The sequence below is a fragment of the Dermochelys coriacea genome, chromosome 10, assembly GCF_009764565.3.
Source record: "Dermochelys coriacea isolate rDerCor1 chromosome 10, rDerCor1.pri.v4, whole genome shotgun sequence".
Taxonomy (NCBI): Eukaryota; Metazoa; Chordata; order Testudines; family Dermochelyidae; genus Dermochelys; species Dermochelys coriacea.
Window position 1 is genome coordinate 489,048 of NC_050077.1, and position 19,315 is coordinate 508,362.

Here is a 19,315-nt window from a genome sequence, read left to right on the forward strand (position 1 = left end):
TTAATGTTCACTTGATAGCAAAATATTTTATGCTGTAAACCAGAGAAATGTTCTTTATTTTACATACAGTTGGTGTTCCATGTGAGTCTGTTTCACATCATAGAAAGGTGCCTTAATTTCATCAGTGGACATCACTTTCCTCCAGACTGAAATCTAAAAGAGGCATAAAACAGATTTAGGGTATGGTTGAATAAAATTTGATATTTCTCTGAATCACAATCAGCATCAAAACATATGACCTCTTTCATTTTTTAAACATATGGGAAATATGTTTTTTTGTAAAATCTTTAAATCACATACCTGAGCTCCCTTGACATTCTTAATAACAAGATGGCTCTTGGCTGGATTTGGGATTTGATCCCACCATTCTCTCTTAACTCTGCAAAGCAAGAATCGTTGCTTACTCTTAGCCGTGTTTGGCCCCAATTCCCCAGTTTCACTACCTCTACTCTCTCTCCTCAACCAGTCTGTATGCTCCAGTAACCAGAAGCGCTTATTCTGTTTATGTCCAGGAGTGACAATGCTTTTCAGCAATGCTAGTGTAAACGTTTGTGCATATATTAATGATTAAATGGCCTGAGCACCGTCACATGGTCAGATTATTATTTGAGATTGTGAGAAAACAGGAAAATCTATTAATGTGACCCAAGTCCAGCAAATTACTCCTCAAAAATAAAATATTGCAATAAGATAACCAGCACTATTGAGATACTTGCAGAGCTGGGGGTCCAAAGATGACAGATCCTGCTCTGACAAGGGGAATACTTTATATAGATGAGGAGGTTGGCTCTATTAATGTTTTAACATTATATTAGCTGCATTTGCTCTCTTCAAAATATATGGGCCAAATTCTGAGGATTTTACTCAGGCCCATTGAAATCAGTAAGAATTTAGCCTGAGCAAGGACTGAGTAAAATCTGAGTAAGGACCTCAGATACAGCCATTAAAAATGTGTATTAGCCTTTCAACAGTAGGTCTCATGATGCTTTACAAACACTCATTAATTAAGCCGCAGTAGGCTCCTGTGAAGTCCTGGCACTATTATACAGATGGTTTAGTGGAGAAAAGTGCTGTAATCTAATATCTTTATATGCCTGGTTCAGAGAGATGATATGAAGGTTAGTTAATTCATGTTTGTAAAGAGGTTGCTTGTATATCTTCAGACAAAAGGTCCTTTATGATTACAAAGTACTATACTACTGTACATGCCATTACGCTCTTTGAAACTGAATATTTAGTGAACTGCTGCTCTGTAAACCCTTGTGCAGTATGATACATACATGGCAAAGCAGAAGTAACAGATTAAAATCAGAGCCGTGATCAACATGCAGGATATGAGAATAATCCTCTGCAGACTATCTTCTAAAGTTACTCCATAATCTATATATTCAGAAATAAAAGCACAATCAATAAGCATAGTCATGTCAGTGATCTTCTGTACACCTTGAAACAATGCCACTTAAAGGGTTTAAAGTAAAGCCCATATATGTATCAAAATGTGCATGGGGACCTACAGTTATGTTATGTGAGGCATTCTAGAACATAAGAACGGCCATACTGGATCAGACCAATGGTCCATCTAGCCAGTAACCTGTCTTCCAACAGTGGCCCATGCCAGGTGCCCCAGAGGGAATGAACAGAACAGGGAATCATCAAGTGATCATCCTGTCGCACATTCCAAGCTTCTGGCAAACAGAGGCTAGGGAAACTTCAGAGTATGGTTTTGCATCCCTGCCCATCCTGGCTAGTAGCCACTGATGGACCTAATGAATGGTGGGAGCAGTGGAGTTGATTACTGTGTGGTTGTTGCCCTTTTGGTAATATGCTTTTTGTTTTCTTTGGAGTCTTTGGGCATCGGTCTACAATAAGTAAAAGTCTGAGGATGATGATTTTATTAGCAGCCCTGGGACTCACTGGCTACATCTCTCTAATTGATACAGAAAGGCAGAAGAAATAGTGGGATGTACACCATGTGCTTTAGAATCCTGTAAGATTCTTCCACTGTGTTGCAACTGTTACTGATACTTACCATTGTGAAATTCAACTGCATTGCTCCAGTCACTCCAATTGGTGGAATAGCTGCCTCTATAATTACGCCGTACCCTTACAAGGTAGTCGTACCCTTGCTTCAACTGCGTTGCAAGAATTTCGAAGTGTGTCGTTTGGTAGGGAAGCTGATTTACAAACTCCTGAATAGAAAGCGAAGTAACACATTTAGGTTCTGTATGGAATATATGTTTAGTTTTCTGGACAGTGTTAGGTGTGACATTCAGTTCATATAAATGTGTTTTACTGATTTCACTGCTGTAACCATCTAATTGGTACCTGCTGACAAACCAAAGGCTCAGGATATATTTGAAGAGAAATAAACTCCTTTGCTGCACAACTTAAGGTGGATTAAATCCATTTTTAGCACACAATTAAAAAAAGTATCAGGAATAATCTAAATAAAACGCAGAACCTGGCTAATTTATTCTGAGAATCAGCCTATGACTGTTCGCAAAAAGAAAAGGAGTACTTGTGGCACCTTAGAGACTAACAAATTTATTAGAGCATAAGCTTTCGTGAGCTTTGGTAAATGCATCCGATGAAGTGAGCTGTAGCTCACGAAAGCTTATGCTCTAATAAATTTGTTAGTCTCTAAGGTGCCACAAGTACTCCTTTTCTTTTTGCGAATACAGACTAACACGGCTGCTACTCTAAAACCTATGACTGTTGAACTTTAATATGTTAAATTTGTTGTTAACGACTTGAGTTTAATGAAATATGAATTCAGTGGCATACATGGCTCAAACTGGGGCAGTATGCAGTACTACCATGTCCTGGCACCTCTCCAAAGCTGCTATACTGTGCTACAGAATCTCACCTGGTCTGGATGGGACATTAGCGCATGGCAAACCAGAGTGCGAATTTCCACATCACTAGTCTGCCGTGCACTAATGTCTTGTGTGGCAACTGTTACAGCGCACAAACAGTTCTATAGTGTGCTTTGTCATAAAGGAGGGGAAGCCATAGGAGGAGCCTGAGGAGCCCAGCAGAGCCTATAGAGAGATTCAAGCCCCACCAAGGGGACCCAAGCCCAGTGGAGCTCTGAGAGCAAGAACAATCATATTCTGAATCTCAGCACAATCTACTGTGAGAGGCGTCTCAATCTGATGACTCACATGGGGAGAGCTTATTCTGTGGGTGAAGGTCAGAAGATTACCATCAGTTCCACTCCTGGTGATGCCACTAAAGCAATGTTACCTGTGGCCATAGCGCTTGCTGTCCCTTATACATGAATGATGGGGGAAATGGCACTCAGAAGTCTCATCACCATTAACCACCTGGTTGAAAGCTCCTCAAGATTTTCTGAAGGACTTTTCATACCATGGATACCAGCTCAAGAAAGCGAAGAATAACACAGTTCCCTACCTCTTCTGGATTCTGCTTGTTCCAGTATTTGACTTCGTAAGTTACTTCCTCTCCATAGAGCATGTCCCCTGCGCTGTAGCTCTCGACCCACCTCAAGACGTAGAAGTTATCATTTTCACCCTTCTCAATGGTAAGATTTATTGGGGGCCTTGGTTTAACTGTAAGGGGGAAACACTGACTCAGAGGAATGGACAGAAGTGGGCTATTCAGTCACAGACAATGCTGTAGTTACAGATGTGGGAACTGTATTCAGCCTTGTTTCCCTGTGCTCTGATAAAGGGATGTAAGAGCCAAAACCAGAATACTCCATACTGAAATGGGATTTTTGAGTCAGTGGAATTAGGTCTCAAATACATGTTATCAGTGGCCTGCTCCCAACATGAAAAAAAAAATGCATAGAGTTGCTTCCTAGCTTGTGCTCTGGGGATGGGGATTTGCTTGTTGCATCTTCTCGGCCAACCTCTCCCTGGTGCCTGTGCTCCGGGGATGAGGTCCCAAGGCACAGATTCACACTCATCCTGCTAGTGAGCAACAATGACATCAAAGAAGAGCCCAGATCACTGCTGCAGGTTAATCACTACACAGGTTTCTTGAAATATTTCTCCTAATATCTGAGGTGAGACAGATTTATCCATACAAACTATTTTAATACCAGGAAAGTATGTGGGCGCACGTGTGTGTAATAGGTATATCTATGCTGACTGTATCCTGTGACATGAGAGAGACATTAACTATTTTACCAAAGGCCGTTGCAATCTACCAAGAATTAGTTCTAGAAACCCTGTTCAGCCCATTCAGACACTCAGGGTGGTGATTAAACTGTCATGAGATGTGTTGGGGGCCAAGAATCCTGGATACAGACCTTTGTCCTCTCTCAGAAACAGGCAATGACATCTCACTCCTCATCCCTGAATTCTGTTGCCACATGAAGAACACATTATGGGTGTGTTTCTGTCAGAGGATAGGAAAGTGCTGACTGTGTGATGCTGGTAAGGTAGTTGGCTGGGGATGTGGAATTGGATATATCAATCAAATCTGTAACAAACTATATCTCACCAATATGTGCCGGTATCACAGTGCCATTCCATAGCACTGTCCCATTGGCCTGTAGTGCTAAATGATATGCGAGGCCTATCGAGAAATATCCGGGCAGAATTATGCAAATACAGTTGGAAATGGAATTCATGCTGCTGTCTTTTCCATTCTCAGGGATGCATGTGTTATATCTGAAAAATATCAAAATTGATGTGATGTTTACATAGGATTAAGCACTCAGTTCATTTAAACTAAGCCCCCATTCAGTGTCATCAGAGAAGGCTCCCAGTGGGTAAGCTGAATCTGAGATGCACAAACTTAGTTTCCAGAAAGCATTTGGTACAAAAGTCTCAGCTATCTGTGTATCCCTCAGTGAAAAACTCAATGGAGAAAGCTATGGCCTAGTCTATAAAGGAGAAATTAACAGAGTGAGGACCCGTTTTTCACCTGGCTGCATCAGAGAGAGCATATTGGTGACGGAAAGCCTTTTAGTCTGGAAAAGAAAGAGGGGTCAGCTAACCTGTTCAAAGTGATGCCACTTGCATGTCTCTGGGGAGAAACTGTAATCAGCTGGGGAGAGCAGGCTGGAACTGGCTTCTGTTGTGGGAGTGCCAGCAGGCTTCTGCACAATAGGGCCAGGAATAAGGACCGGACCCTATGTTCTTGTGCTAAACGCAGGAGAGCCACTGGGCTCCAGGGGAGAGGGTGGGGAAGGGGAGGGCAATCCTTTCCCCCAGGCTGAAGACAGGGAATACAACCCCTTCTAGGTCACACAGCTACTGCTGAATACTCCCCACGTGGAGCTTCATGTCCAGCGAAGGTAGCTGCAGATCCATTGGCCCTGCCACGTCCCTGGTTCACACCTAATGATCCCCTCTGCACCGGGGGTGCAGGGACGCCTGTAGAGTTGTGCTCTACCAAACACAGGGGGTGAGGACCCCAAGCATTATGCCCTTCCCCATGCAGCAGGACCACATTGATTCTGCTGTGCTTCAGACCTCACCCCATGGCCATAGAGAGGCAGGGCAGGGCTGTTAATAATTGCAGCATATTTAATGTTTTAACAATGAACACAGAAAGTGGCAATAAACACTTACAATGTCGAGAAATATTCCTTCCTGTTATAGAGCTGGAATTCCTCAGAGCAGTTTGTTTGTGCAGCCACTTCCCAGTGACAAGACAGCTCCCTGGCATAGTCAGTGAAGCATTCAAACCTCTGTATACGCCCTGTTGCCATAACTAAGGAAAAACCAACACAACACTGAGCAGTGACTGAAATAGGAAACAAAATCAGCCAGAACAGCATCTGGTGCTAAGAAGTATAAAATTCTTCTTTTGAAACAGAACTCTTAAAGGTTTCAGAGTGGTAGCTGTGTTAGTCTGTACCAGCAAAAACAACGAGGAGACTCTGTGGCACCTTAGAAACTAACAATTTATTTGGGCATAAGCTTTCGTGGGCTAAAACCCACTTCATCAGATGCATGGAGTGGAAAATACTGTAGAGAGGTATAAAAACACAGCATATGAAAAGACGGGGGTTGCCTTACCAAGTGTGGGGGAGAGGACAGTGCTAACTAGCCAATTCAATTAAGGTGAACTATTAAAATCTCTTAAAGGGAGCGTGAAAGCTCAATCATTTGACTTGTTCAGATTAAATGGGAAGAGAAACTAAACTTGGCCCACTACAGAGTGCACCTCAAAATTCTATGGGACAAAATGAAAGGGCTGTACAATCACAATTTGGATCAAAGACCCCAAAACAGCTCCCAGCTCACCTACTCTCAGGCCCTGAAACATTATCATTGGGAAATTAGTTTATCACAAGTTCTGTGTAAAGGTTATTAAAGATTAATCAGAGAATATCAGAATCATAGATATTAGTGACAGAAAAGATTAATTAGGCCCCAGTGCATTCTCCTAGGAATCAGAATAAGGTTCCTGCCTACAGGGCATTTTCTAGTGTTTTGTCAAACATCCCAAGCAAGCAGGCTTCCCTCATTCCCTGCGACAGGCTTCTTCATAGTCTAATTAACTTTCCTGTTTAAAAGAAGTTTTCTCCTGATACTTCATTCCCTTATTCCTAGTTATGCTCATTATTAATTAATTAATTATTATTATTAATGTGTATTGTAGTAGGGCCCAGAGGCCCCAGTCAGGATCAGGACCATGTTGTGCTGGCTGTTGCACAAACACAATGGGTATATTTACACTGCAATTAAAAACCTGTAGCTGGATGCTAGCTGACTTGGGCTCAGGCTAAGCGGCTATTTAATTGGGGTGCAGATATTCAAGCATGGGTGGGAACCTTGGCTCTGGGACTCTCCCCACTCACGGGGTCCCAAAGCCCAGTCTCTAGCCTGAGCCTGAACATCTACACCACAATTAAATAATCCTTTAGCCCGAGTCACGGGAACCTGAGTTAGCTGAAATGGATCAGCCACAGGTTTTTAACTGCAGTGTAGAAATATCCAGCAAGACCTGCTCCTTACTCCAAAAAACTTACAATCTACTTTGAAACAAGATGCCATATGTGACTGTACTGAACAGCAGAAGGGAAGGGAGTGGGAGGGCATGTGTGACAATAATCTCATGTAGTTATAAAGGCTAACAACATGCCCCGAAGTTCTGAAACGTGAACTTTTAAAAAAACAATGTCAGTAAATACCACCCACTTTTCCTGTCCTAGATAATTCCTCTCCCTCTCTGGTGCTTGACCATTTGTAGACTTTTGTCACATCCCCCCAGTCCTCTCTTATACAAGCTATGCAGATCTAACTCTTCCAGTCCTCCTTTTCATGTCAGTCTCCTCCACATCCCTGGTTATTTTTTATTGCTGCTGTCAGCACTCTGACAAATTTGTCAACATCTTTCTTTCTAGTAATGAGGTTCCCAGGACAGAGCCTGCTGGCAGTATTCCAGCTGAAGTTACACAAGGGTTAGATAGAGAAAGGATTCCTCCTCTGCTCCAGGACAGGATGATTCTGCATATGTAACCCAAAACTCTGTTGGTCCTTTCTTGCTGTCTTATCACACCGCAAACTGAAAATTAATTTGCTGGGAAGTCCCACTCCTTAGGGTTCTTTCAGCCACTCCTGCTTCCCAGGTTCCTCTCACCCATTCAGCGTTTGGGCTTGGATTAATTCTCCAATATGTCAGCTTGCATTTTCTCCAAGATGAGTTTTACTTGGTAACTTCTTGCCCATGTTTCTAATCTCCCTAGGTTCCTCTGTATTATTTCTCTGGTGTGATGGGTATTTCCACCTACTCCTTATGAAGTGTAATCTGAAAATTTCATGAACATGCCGTTCACTCCTTTTTCAAGAGCATTAATGAAGTTGTTAAATAAGACTGGATCTAACACTAATCCCTGTGGTACTTTACTAGAAACTTAAGCCAACTAATACTTTGCTGCTTATCACTGTCATTTGTTTCTGGTCTTTCATCCTCATTAAAATCCATATATATTACATCTGTTACTTTCACTTCCTCTTCTAAATGCCCAGTCCTTCTAGTTTTAATCACCAAGCAATCCTTATTCACTTGAGTAATTCCATTTACTTTAGAAATCATCATAGAAATCACAGAATATTAGGGTTGGAAAAGACCTCAGGAGGTCATCTAGTCCAATCCCCTGCTCAAAGCAGGACCAACACCAACGAAATCCCAGCCAGGGCTTTGTCAAGCCAGGCCTTAAAAACCTCTAAGGATGGAGATTCCACCACCTCTCTAGGTAACCCATTCCAGTGCTTCAGCACTGGGACTCACTCACTTGACTAGTATTACTAGCATGTGTAAGAATTGAAGCTTCAGGAATCAATTTTTTTAACTCTATAAAATAAATCATTTAGTATGTTTGGTATGATTTACTCTTTATAAACCCCAACACTTCCTGCTGCTCATGGTTCCATCATTATCTAAATTTCTAGACTGTTTTGCTTGTGTTTTATTTTACTGAGGATAAACATTAATCTTATCGGTAAATAATTAACAGGTTCTTTCTTCTTTCCTTTTCTGAACATTAGTACCACATTTGCTTCCCTTGTCTTCTGATATCTCCTCACCGTCCATGTTTTTTTCAAAAACAATTGTCAGTGCTTCAGTCAATTAAGAATAAATTTCCTTCAATACCCTACAATGCATATTGCTAATTTGTATAGGTTTACAATTTCAAAGTACTCTTTAACTACTCTTTATCCATTGTGATTTTTACAAGGTCTTTCTTACTTTTTATTATTCAAACTTTTATTTATTTTTCCTCTTAAAGACAGATTTTAAAAGAGGAGTTCAGTGTATCAGACATTTTTGAATCAGAATTAATTTCACTCCCTCCTAATTTTTAATGGACTTACCTTCTCCCTTGAGATGTAAAAAGCTCTCTCTAGTCTCCTAAACTACTTTGACTAGCAGCATTAATTCATTTGGCCTTTTACTTCCCTTATCTTTTCCCTACAACTTTTAACATACACTGTATTTATTTTACTGTCTTCCTTTTTCATCTCTAGCAGTTTTTAAAATCTCAGATCTTTGAGAATTTCCTTTTGAAACCACATACAATACAAAGTTTACTTTCAATTTTATAGTTGAAAAGGGGAACTGAGATAATGAACTTATTTTTTTATCTTCAATAAGAAAAATTCAACAAATTGCGTGCTTGAAACACGCAATTCATAAGGAAGGAACAAACCTGTAAAACCAAAAACATTGACAAAAAGTGGGTTAGAAAATTTTGGAAAAATCTAAGCATATTCAAATTAGATGTCTTAGCTGGTATACACCCGTGGGGCTTGATTCTTCTCCCATTTAATTTTATTGCAAAATTCCCACTGATATCACTGGAAGTAGAACTGGGACTGTGAGTAGTAAAGAAATGAGCTAATGCAATTTTTGTACCACAGACAGTTTTCGTTTTTTTTAAATCAGGGACAACTGAGGTGCTAACAAAAGACTGCACCAAAAGTAAAATGTAGGACTGATTCTCAAGAGGGTAAAGGAGGTATCCTGGCAATTATCATCCTATAAATCTACCTTCTATTCCCAAGGAAATATTGGAAAAGATGTTAAGAAAAAAGTCCCCAAAAATCTAGGGCCCAATCCTCCTCCTGTTAGATAAACTGCACTTCAATGGTCTCCAGAGGATAACCAAAGAGCAATGAGCAGCACCGGCGGTTTATAAAGGTTAAATCTTACCAGAAAAACTTGATTACTTAAAAAAGGACAGAACTGGTGGGCAAAGGGCACATAGGAGACATCAAATATATGGGCCTCAATCATTCTTCCCTATGGAGGCACCAAAAGGGCTGGGCAACACCAGGAAACTCTGCAAGGTTTACTTCACAGTTTACAAGACATTTTCTCCTCATGCAGTGGGATTTGAAAGGGATTACAGCATCACAGCCTGTAGGGGAGAAACCCCTACACACGCTGAAGCATCTGTGCACTGGTCTGCCATTTCCCCCTCCTCCCTGTCACCACAGCTTTCTCAAGAACCATGTTGCTGTTGGCTGAGTCTCTGCATGGTGGGCAGTGGTAGTCATGAGAGGACCCACGGGGAGTTTAATACTCTGTCCCTCCAGAGCAGATATCCACTGGATAGCCTTGGGCCAGCTGGGGACAGTGCTGCTGAGAATGCAGACTATAGCAATGTGAGCACTATAAACAAAGCAGATAGATTAGATCAGAAAGCCAGTTGCAACAACAGGGGAACAGAAAGACAGTCTCTCCAAACATCCGTTTCCGCTCTTTATCAATTCCTGAGTTTTTCTTTGCATGTTGAAAATATTAGTGGAAAGATATACAAGAACTGAGACTATATTCTAACATATAAATATTGTTGATATTTGCATATTAGACATATTATTATGGCTACTGAATTATGGTAAAAATGTTGCTTGCTAATTGTTCTATTCACTTTAAAGAGTTGGTGATAAATTACTTTTAAATGAATTACGTTACAGCATTAGCAAACTCACTGTGATATGTTGCACATGAAAAGAAAAGGGTCCATAAAGCAAGCACTGCAGCCTTCAGGCTGTCAGCCATTGTTAGCACTTGTCAGTTTCTGTAGGAGAAGCTGTGCTGAGATCCTGCCAATAGAAAATATTGAAAGCTTAGATTAGCGTACAAACTAGTCAAAGGACACAGATCTTTCTACCCTTCACCCTCCATATTGTCCCCAGTGCCAGATGTTAGCATATCCAGTATATTCCGAATCCCTGAAGCTTTGCCATGGAATAAAGGGAACAATCAAGCAGATAAGGATATTACAAAAGAGTTAAATGAGTTCTTTAAAAAAGTCTTCACCCCAGAGACTGTTGGAGAGATACCTACACCAGACCTACTCTTCTCAGGTACTAAAGATGAGGAACTGCCAGAAACTCAGATCCCAAAAGAGAATGTACTGGAACAAACTGAAACATTTAAGAACAACAAGTCACCAAGACCATATAGTTCAACCCAGAGTCCTGAAGGAATTTAAGATTGAAGCAGCTAACTTGCTAACAAAAACATGCAATTTCTCATTAAAATTGGCTACTATCTCAGTGAACTAGAGGCTAGCAAATACCATACCAACCTTTAACATAAGGTGCTGGGAAGATCCTGGGAATTACAGACCACTGAGCCCTACTGCGGTTCCAGGCAAATTTGTTAAAACAGTAATATGGAGTTATAAAACACCTATATGACCATGCTATAATAGGGACAAACTAGCACAACTTCTAAAAAGGAAAATTGTGTCTCTTTAATATACGAGAATTCTTTGGGCCTATCAAGCACATAGTGGATAAAATAGATCCAAATGACATTATTTGGACTTTCAAAAATCCTTTGACAAAGTCCCTTAAAAAAGTTATTAAAGAAACTAAGTAGCCATGTAGTGAAAATACTGTTTTGGATTAGAAATGGCTAAGGTCTTGTCTTCACTAGAAAAGTACAGTTAGAACACAACTTTGAAGAGTTGTGTTAACTAATACAGTGTTGACCATGACTTTGCAGGCAGTGTAGACAGAGACAAGTCTTTTTCAGCATTATGTCAGTTGGTTACAAGCAAATGCTAGTCCCTTCCTCTGCTGCATATGGTCCTATCTACTGTCAGATACAGAATCACAGAATATCAGGATTAGAAGGGGCCTCAGGAGGTCATCTAGTCCAACCCCCTGCTCAAAGCAGGACCAATCCCCAACTAAATCATCCCAGCCAGGCCTTTGTCAAGCCTGACCTTAAAAACTTCTAAGGAAGGAGATTTCATCACCTCCCTAGATAATGCATTCCAGTGCTTCACCACCCTCCTAGTGAAAAAGTTTTTCCTAATATCCAACCTAAACCTCCCCCACTGCAACTTGAGACCATTACTCCTTGTTCTGTCATCTGCTACCACTGAGAACAGTCTAGATCCATCCTCTTTGGAACCCCCTTTCAGGTAGTTGAAAGCAGCTATCAAATCCCCCCTCATTCTTCTCTGCCACAGATTAAACAATCCCAGTTCCCTCAGCCTCTCCTTATAAGTCATGTGTTCCAGTCCCCTACTCATTTTTGTTGCCCTCCGCTGGATGTTTTCCAATTTTTCCACATCCTTCTTGTAGTGTGGGGCCCAAAACTGGACACAGTACCCCAGATGAGGCCTCACCAATGTCAAATAGAGGGGAACGATTATGTCCTTCCATCTGCTGGCAATGCCCCTACTTATACATCCCAAAATGCCATTGGCCTTCTTGGCAACAAGGGCACACTGTTGACTCATATCCAGCTTCTCGTCCACTGTAACTCCTAGGTCCATTTCTGCAGAACTGCTGTCTAGCCATTCGGTCCCTAGTCTGTAGCAGTGCATGGGATTCTTCCGTCCTAAGTGCAGGACTCTGCACTTGAACCTCATCAGATTTCTTTTGGCCCAATCCTCTAATTTGTTTAGGGCCCTCTGTATCCTATCCCTATCCTCCAGCGTATCTACCTCTCCTCCCAGTTTAATGTCATCTGCAAACTGGCTGAGGGTGCAATCCACACCACCCTCCAGATCATTTATGAAGATATTGAACAAAGCCAGCCCGAAGACCTACCCTTGGGGCACTCCACTTGATACCGGCTGCCAACTAGACATGGAGCCATTGATCACTACCGTTGAGCCCGACAATCTAGCCAACTTTCTATCCACCTTATAGTCCATTCATCCAGCCCATACTTCTTTAACTTGCCGGCAAGACAAGTAGGACACCATGTCAAAAGCTTTGCTAAAGTCAAGGAACAACACGTCCACTGCTTTCCCCTCATCCACAGAGCCAGTTATCTCATCATAGAAGGCAATCCGATTAGTCAGGCATGACTTGCCCTTGCTGAATCCATGCTGACTGTTCCTGATCACTTTCCTCTCCTCTAAGTGCTTCAGAATTGATTCCTTGAGGACCTGCTCCATGATTTTTCCAGGGACTGAGGTGACGCTGACTGGCCTGTAGTTCCCAGGATCCTCCTTCTTCCCTTTCCAGTCGTCCGGAACTTCCCCCGATCACCATGAGTTTTCAAAGATAATAGCCAATGGCTCTGCAATCACATCCACCAACTCCTTTAGCACTCTCGGATGCAGCGCATCTGGCCCCATGGACTTGTGCTCGTCCAGCTTTTCTAAATAGTCCCAAACCACTTCTTTCTCCACAGAGGGCTGGTCACCTCCTCCCCATGCTGTGCTGCCCAGTGCAGTAGTCTGGGAGCTGACCTTGTTCGTGAAGACAAAGAGGCAAAAAAAGCACTGAGTACATTAGCTTTTTCCACATCCTCTGTCACTAGGTTGCCTCCCTCATTCAGTAACGGGCCCACACTTTCCTTGACTTTCTTCTTGTTGCTAACATACCTGAAGAAACCCTTCTTGTTACTCTTAACATCTCTTGCTAGCTGCAACTCCAGGTGTGATTTGGCCTTCCTGATTTCACTCCTGCATGCCCAAGCAATATTTTTATACTCTTCCCTGGTCATTTGTCCAATCTTTCACTTCTTAAAAAGAAAAGGAGTACTGGTGGCACCTTAGAGACTAACAAATTTATTAGAGCATAAGCTTTCGTGAGCTACAGCTCACTTCATCGGATGCATTTGGTGGAAAAAACAGAGGAGAGATTTATATACACACACACAGAGAACATGAAACAATGGGTTTATCATACACACTGTAAGGAGAGTGATCACTTAAGATAAGCCATCACCAGCAGCAGGGGGGGGAAAGGAGGAAAACCTTTCATGGTGACAAGCAAGGTAGGCTAATTCCAGCAGTTAACAAGAATATCAGAAGAACAGTGGGGGGTGGGGTGGGAGGGAGAAATACCATGGGGAAATAGTTTTACTTTGTGTAATGACTCATCCATTCCCAGTCTCTATTCAAGCCTAAGTTAATTGTATCCAGTTTGCAAATTAAATTCCAATTCACCAGTCTCTCGTTGGAGTCTGTTTTTGAAGCTTTTTTGTTGAAGTATAGCCACTCTAAGATCTGTGATCGAGTGACCAGAGAGATTGAAGTGTTCTCCAACTGGTTTTTGAATGTTATAATTCTTGACGTCTGATTTGTGTCCATTCATTCTTTTACGTAGAGACTGTCCAGTTTCTGGATGGTGGGATGGAAATTGTTGAAATCATGGTGGAATTCCTCAAGAGCTTCTTTTCCATGGGTCCAGATGATGAAGATGTCATCAATGTAGCGCAAGTAGAGTAGGGGCATTAGGGGACGAGAGCTGAGGAAGCGTTGTTCTAAGTCAGCCATAAAAATGTTGGCATACTGTGGGGCCATGCGGGTACCCATCGCAGTGCCGCTGATTTGAAGGTATACATTGTCACCAAATGTGAAATAGTTATGGGTCAGGACAAAGTCACAAAGTTCAGCCGTGACAGTATCGGGGATACTGTTCCTGACGGCTTGTAGTCCATCTTTGTGTGGAATGTTGGTGTAGAGGGCTTCTACATCCATAGTGGCTAGGATAGTGTTTTTAGGAAGATCACCAATGGACTGTAGTTTCCTCAGGAAATCGGTGGTGTCTCGAAGATAGCTGGGAGTGCTGGTAACGAAGGGCCTGAGGAGGGAGTCTACATAGCCAGACAATCCTGCTGTCAGGGTGCCAATGCCTTTCCCTCGAAGATAGCTGGGAGTGCTGGTAACGAAGGGCCTGAGGAGGGAGTCTACATAGCCAGACAATCCTGCTGTCAGGGTGCCAATGCCTTTCCATCCCACCATCAACCTCAGCCTGGACCAGTCCACACAAGAGATCCACTTCCTGGACACTACGGTGCTAATAAGCGATGGTCACATAACCACCACCCTATATCGGAAACCTACTGACCGCTATTCCTACCTACATGCCTCTAGCTTTCATCCAGATCATACCACTAGATCCATTGTCTACAGCCAAGCGCTACGATATAACTGCATTTGCTCCAACCCCTCAGACAGAGACAAACACCTACAAGATCTCTATCATGCATTCCTACAACTACAATACCCACCTGCTGAAGTGAAGAAACAGATTGACAGAGCCAGAAGAGTACCCAGAAGTCACCTACTACAGGACAGGCCCAACAAAGAAAACAACAGAACGCCACTAGCCATCACCTTCAGCCCCCAACTAAAACCTCTCCAACGCATCATCAAGGATCTACAACCTATCCTGAAGGACGAGCCATCACTCTCACAGATCTTGGGAGACAGACCAGTCCTTGCTTACAGACAGCCCCCCAATCTGAAGCAAATACTCACCAGCAACCACACACCACACAACAGAACCACTAACCCAGGAACCTATCCTTGCAACAAAGCCCGTTGCCAACTCTGTCCACATATCTATTCAGGGGATACCATCATAGGGCCTAATCACATCAGCCACACTATCAGAGGCTCGTTCACCTGCGCATCTACCAATGTGATATATGCCATCATGTGCCAGCAATGCCCCTCTGCCATGTACATTGGCCAAACTGGACAGTCTCTACGTAAAAGAATGAATGGACACAAATCAGACGTCAAGAATTATAACATTCAAAAACCAGTTGGAGAACACTTCAATCTCTCCGGTCACTCGATCACAGATCTTAGAGTGGCTATACTTCAACAAAAAAGCTTCAAAAACAGACTCCAACGAGAGACTGCTGAATTGGAATTAATTTGCAAACTGGATACAGTTAACTTAGGCTTGAATAGAGACTGGGAATGGATGAGTCATTACACAAAGTAAAACTATTTCCCCATGTTATTTCTCCCTCCCACCCCACCCCCCACTGTTCCTCTGATATTCTTGTTAACTGCTGGAATTAGCCTACCTTACTTGTCACCATGAAAGGTTTTCCTCCTTTCCTCCCCCTGCTGCTGGTGATGGCTTATCTTAAGTGATCACTCTCCTTACAGTTTTCAGAGTAGCAGCCGTGTTAGTCTGTATTCTCAAAAAGAAAAGGAGTACTTGTGGCACCTTAGAGACTAACAAATTTATTAGAGCATAAGCTTTCCGATGAAGTGAGCTGTAGCTCACGAAAGCTTATGCTCTAATAAATTTGTTAGTCTCTAAGGTGCCACAAGTACTCCTTTTCTCCTTACAGTGTGTATGATAAACCCATTGTTTCATGTTCTCTGTGTGTGTGTATATAAATCTCTCCTCTGTTTTTTCCACCAAATGCATCCGATGAAGTGAGCTGTAGCTCACGAAAGCTTATGCTCTAATAAATTTGTTAGTCTCTAAGGTGCCACCAGTACTCCTTTTCTTTTTGCGAATACAGACTAACACGGCTGCTACTCTGAAACCTTTCACTTCTTGTAAGCTTCTTTTTTGTGTTTAAGATCAGCAAGGATTTCACTGTGAAGCCAAGCTGGTCGCCTGCCATATTTACTATTCTTTCTACACATCGGGATGGTTTGTCCCTGTAACCTCAATAAGGATTCTTTAAAATACACCCAGCTCTCCTGGACTCCTTTCCCCCTCAGAATGACAGGTTTCAGAGTAGCAGCCGTGTTTATTATTAGTTTATTAAACTAATAAATTTGTTAGTCTCTAAGGTGCCACAAGTACTCCTTTTCTTTTTCCCCCTCATGTTATTCTCCCAGGGGATCCTGCCCATCAGTTCCCTGAGGGAGTCAAAGTCTGCTTTTCTGAATACTGAACTAGAAGGTTGATTCAGCATTGCATTTCCTATTTTCTTATATTTTCTTCCTGAGTGAGGCAGTTCTTCTGTTGAAAATCACGAAGTCCATAGCTTGCATATTATCTGTTCATCTGCGTAAGGGGATGCGGAAGACTTTGTTATGGCCTAGCTAGGGAATTTCCGCTTTCTCGACCCAAGACGTTACTGTAGGACATAGATAGGTACTGAAGGACACAGCTGCTTTGCATGGCCCTTCGCCAGGTTGGGAAGTACATAGATAGTTATGGAAGGACACAGCTGCTTTGCATAGCCCTTCGCCAGATAGCGGAAAGTCCCCCTTTGGGAAGTACCTAATTCTATATTCATGAGCTGTTTTTGTGTAGTGCTTATTAACGCTGACCGTCTGCCCCTCAGTTGGACTCCATCCCAGGTAGTGCTCCGGTGTGCTGGGGTCCCCGCCTTCGTGACTGCAATGCTTTGAGTCCCCATTGCGGGTGGGTCATTAACCTTCAGTAAAGCCAATAACTCACAGCTGTGTGTAAGCCTCGTTTTTCTCAGAGTACTCCTACCAAGGCCTGTGGTGCTTTGAGCACCTTGGCCCAGAACAATTTGCTTTTCGCTCTGTGATGTGCTAGTGAGAAGAGGACTTCTTTGAATATTTCCTATGGTGAGAGAGATTTTTCTGTAGAGGATTTCTTTTACATTAAAGTAGAGGAGACCAGAGAACAATATTTGCAGCTGATGGGTCACTATCCTCACTTGAAGAAAAGGAGTACTTGTGGCACCTTAGAGACTAACAAATTTATTAGAGCATAAGCTTTCGTGAGCTACAGTTCCGATGCATCCCATGAAGTGAGCTGTAGCTCATGAAAGCTTATGCTCTAATACATTTGTTAGTCTCTAAGGTGCCACAAGTCCTCCTTTTCTTTTTGCGAATACAGACTAACACGGCTGCTACTATATATACTCTCTTGCTAACCTCACTACCAAAGTAGAAGAAACTCCTCTGTAGCTTCACTGGGTGTGAGTTTCTGCAAAGCACAAGGCAAGAACTGGCTGCAAGAGCCACAATTCTGCTGTGGAAGAAATTGGAAATACTTTGGCCTTTTATTTGTGGAAGTGTGCACGTATGTGCAACTACACAGGCTGTGGTCAAAGGCTAGCTGCAGCCATGTTCCTCCAAGCATTGCCTTTTATCGAGTGTTGGGAAGAGTTGCTCGCCGAGTTGCTCATAGATTGGTTGTAAATGATGGGAATACACAAGACAGTGTCTTAGATTTTGTATGTGTGTAAATATTTACACACATACAGAAACCCAGTTATAATGAAATGGAGTAAAAGGACCTGAATTGCTTAAATACATTTCAAAGGACTTCTCCTGTAATGAAGCTTCACTCCACTATAAGGCAGGTTCCACTGTGCTATTCCCCTCCTTACCTCAAGCTGTTTTAGTTGTTGAACTATTCAAAATGGCCAGGTTTCAGAGTAGCAGCCGTGTTAGTCTGTATCCGCAAAAAGAAAAGGAGTACTTGTAGCACCTTAGAGACTAAGAAATTTATTTGAGCATAAGCTTTCGTGAGCTACAGCTCACTTCATCGGATGCACCCTGAATGCATCCGATGAAGTGAGCCGTAGCTCACGAAAGCTTATGCTCAAATAAATTTGTTAGTCTCTAAGGTGCCACAAGTACTCTTTTTTTTTTTTCAAAATGGTCACCATTTTTTAAAATGGTATATTGTTTTCCACTCTCCTCATATGAAAAAACCCCAGTGAAAGCATTGGAAAATTTTAACCTTAACGGTTAAAGTTTCACAAAGTTATGAGTGACTAAGAATAAGGAGTTAAGATGGAAACTGTTAAGCAACCTTAACTAAGCAGTCATTGCTTAGTACAAAGTGCAATGCATTTCTATTTATCTCACACACACTACCTGAGAACTGACTTATCAGCATTTGAAAAACAGACAAAAATTGACTAACCAAAGAGTAAGAAATAATTCCAAAAGGACACAGCTGCCTTTGGATTTGAACAGAATTTTCTGTATCTGAAAAATAAGAACAAATTCTCTAAGATACAAATTATTCCTTCTCTGTCTGGATTTCTCAAGAGTGGAAATGGTTGATTTCCAGTCAACTGCTGAGTAATGGTGTCTCATGACTACTGTTCCAAGAAACACTTAAAAGATTTGGCAAAGAATTCCACATTGCATAAGCATATACAAATCAACAGAGTCCAAAGCAAAAATATCTCCCCACAAAAAAGATTTTTATGTTTTGATGAAATGGATGCAATGTATTGCTCAAAACAGCAAAAAGTATTTTTTCTTTCTAATAAAAGCAGTAGATTATTAAATGAAGCTCAAGAATTAGGAAGACTGTCAAAATCGCAATAGTTGTCCCATACGTATACCCTAAAGTTTTTCATAATAACAAATAATAAAATAAACGTAACACTTACAGTGTATATCTTCAAAATGCTTACCCTAACTTCACAACACCCTGATGAAAACAAGTATTATCATAATTACCATTTTATAGTTGATGGAAATAAGGCATGAGGTTAAGGGACTTGCCCAAGACCACAGAGGAAATCAGTGTCAGAGCTAGGAGTAGAATTTGGAATTTCCTGGTCCTGGGTTCTATGCTTAGACCATTCCTCTCTCTTAAAAAAAAAAAAAAAAAAAAAAAAAAAAAAAAAAAAAAAAAAAAGTGATGGCACACAGTTAACTTAATATAAGGCAAATAATCAATAATGTCCAGCCCTGATTTTTAAA

General features: G+C 41.8%; 1 protein-coding gene across 8 annotated transcripts in view; it reads right to left on the reverse strand.

Annotated features, from left to right (window-relative positions):
- IL4R (interleukin 4 receptor) overlaps positions 1–19,315 on the reverse strand; it is a 31,656-nt gene that overhangs the window by 4,052 nt on the left and 8,289 nt on the right. For 3 of the 8 annotated variants that reach the window (XM_038419219.1, XM_038419217.2, XM_038419215.2), the window contains exons 2-9: positions 10,419–10,532; positions 5,547–5,688; positions 4,471–4,640; positions 3,415–3,572; positions 2,030–2,189; positions 1,281–1,380; positions 301–379; positions 68–153 (exon numbers count right to left, since the gene is read on the reverse strand). In XM_038419219.1, coding sequence (XP_038275147.1) covers positions 68–153; positions 301–379; positions 1,281–1,380; positions 2,030–2,189; positions 3,415–3,572; positions 4,471–4,640; positions 5,547–5,688; positions 10,419–10,488 — 965 coding nt within the window. In that variant the 5' untranslated portion in view covers positions 10,489–10,532. Of the gene's footprint in view, positions 1–67; positions 154–300; positions 380–1,280; positions 1,381–2,029; positions 2,190–3,414; positions 3,573–4,470; positions 4,641–5,546; positions 5,689–10,418; positions 10,533–10,776; positions 10,857–18,521; positions 18,587–19,315 lie in introns of all 8 variants that reach the window. The other 5 variants (XM_043493701.1, XM_043493700.1, XM_043493702.1 and 2 more) reach the window with 4 other exon arrangements.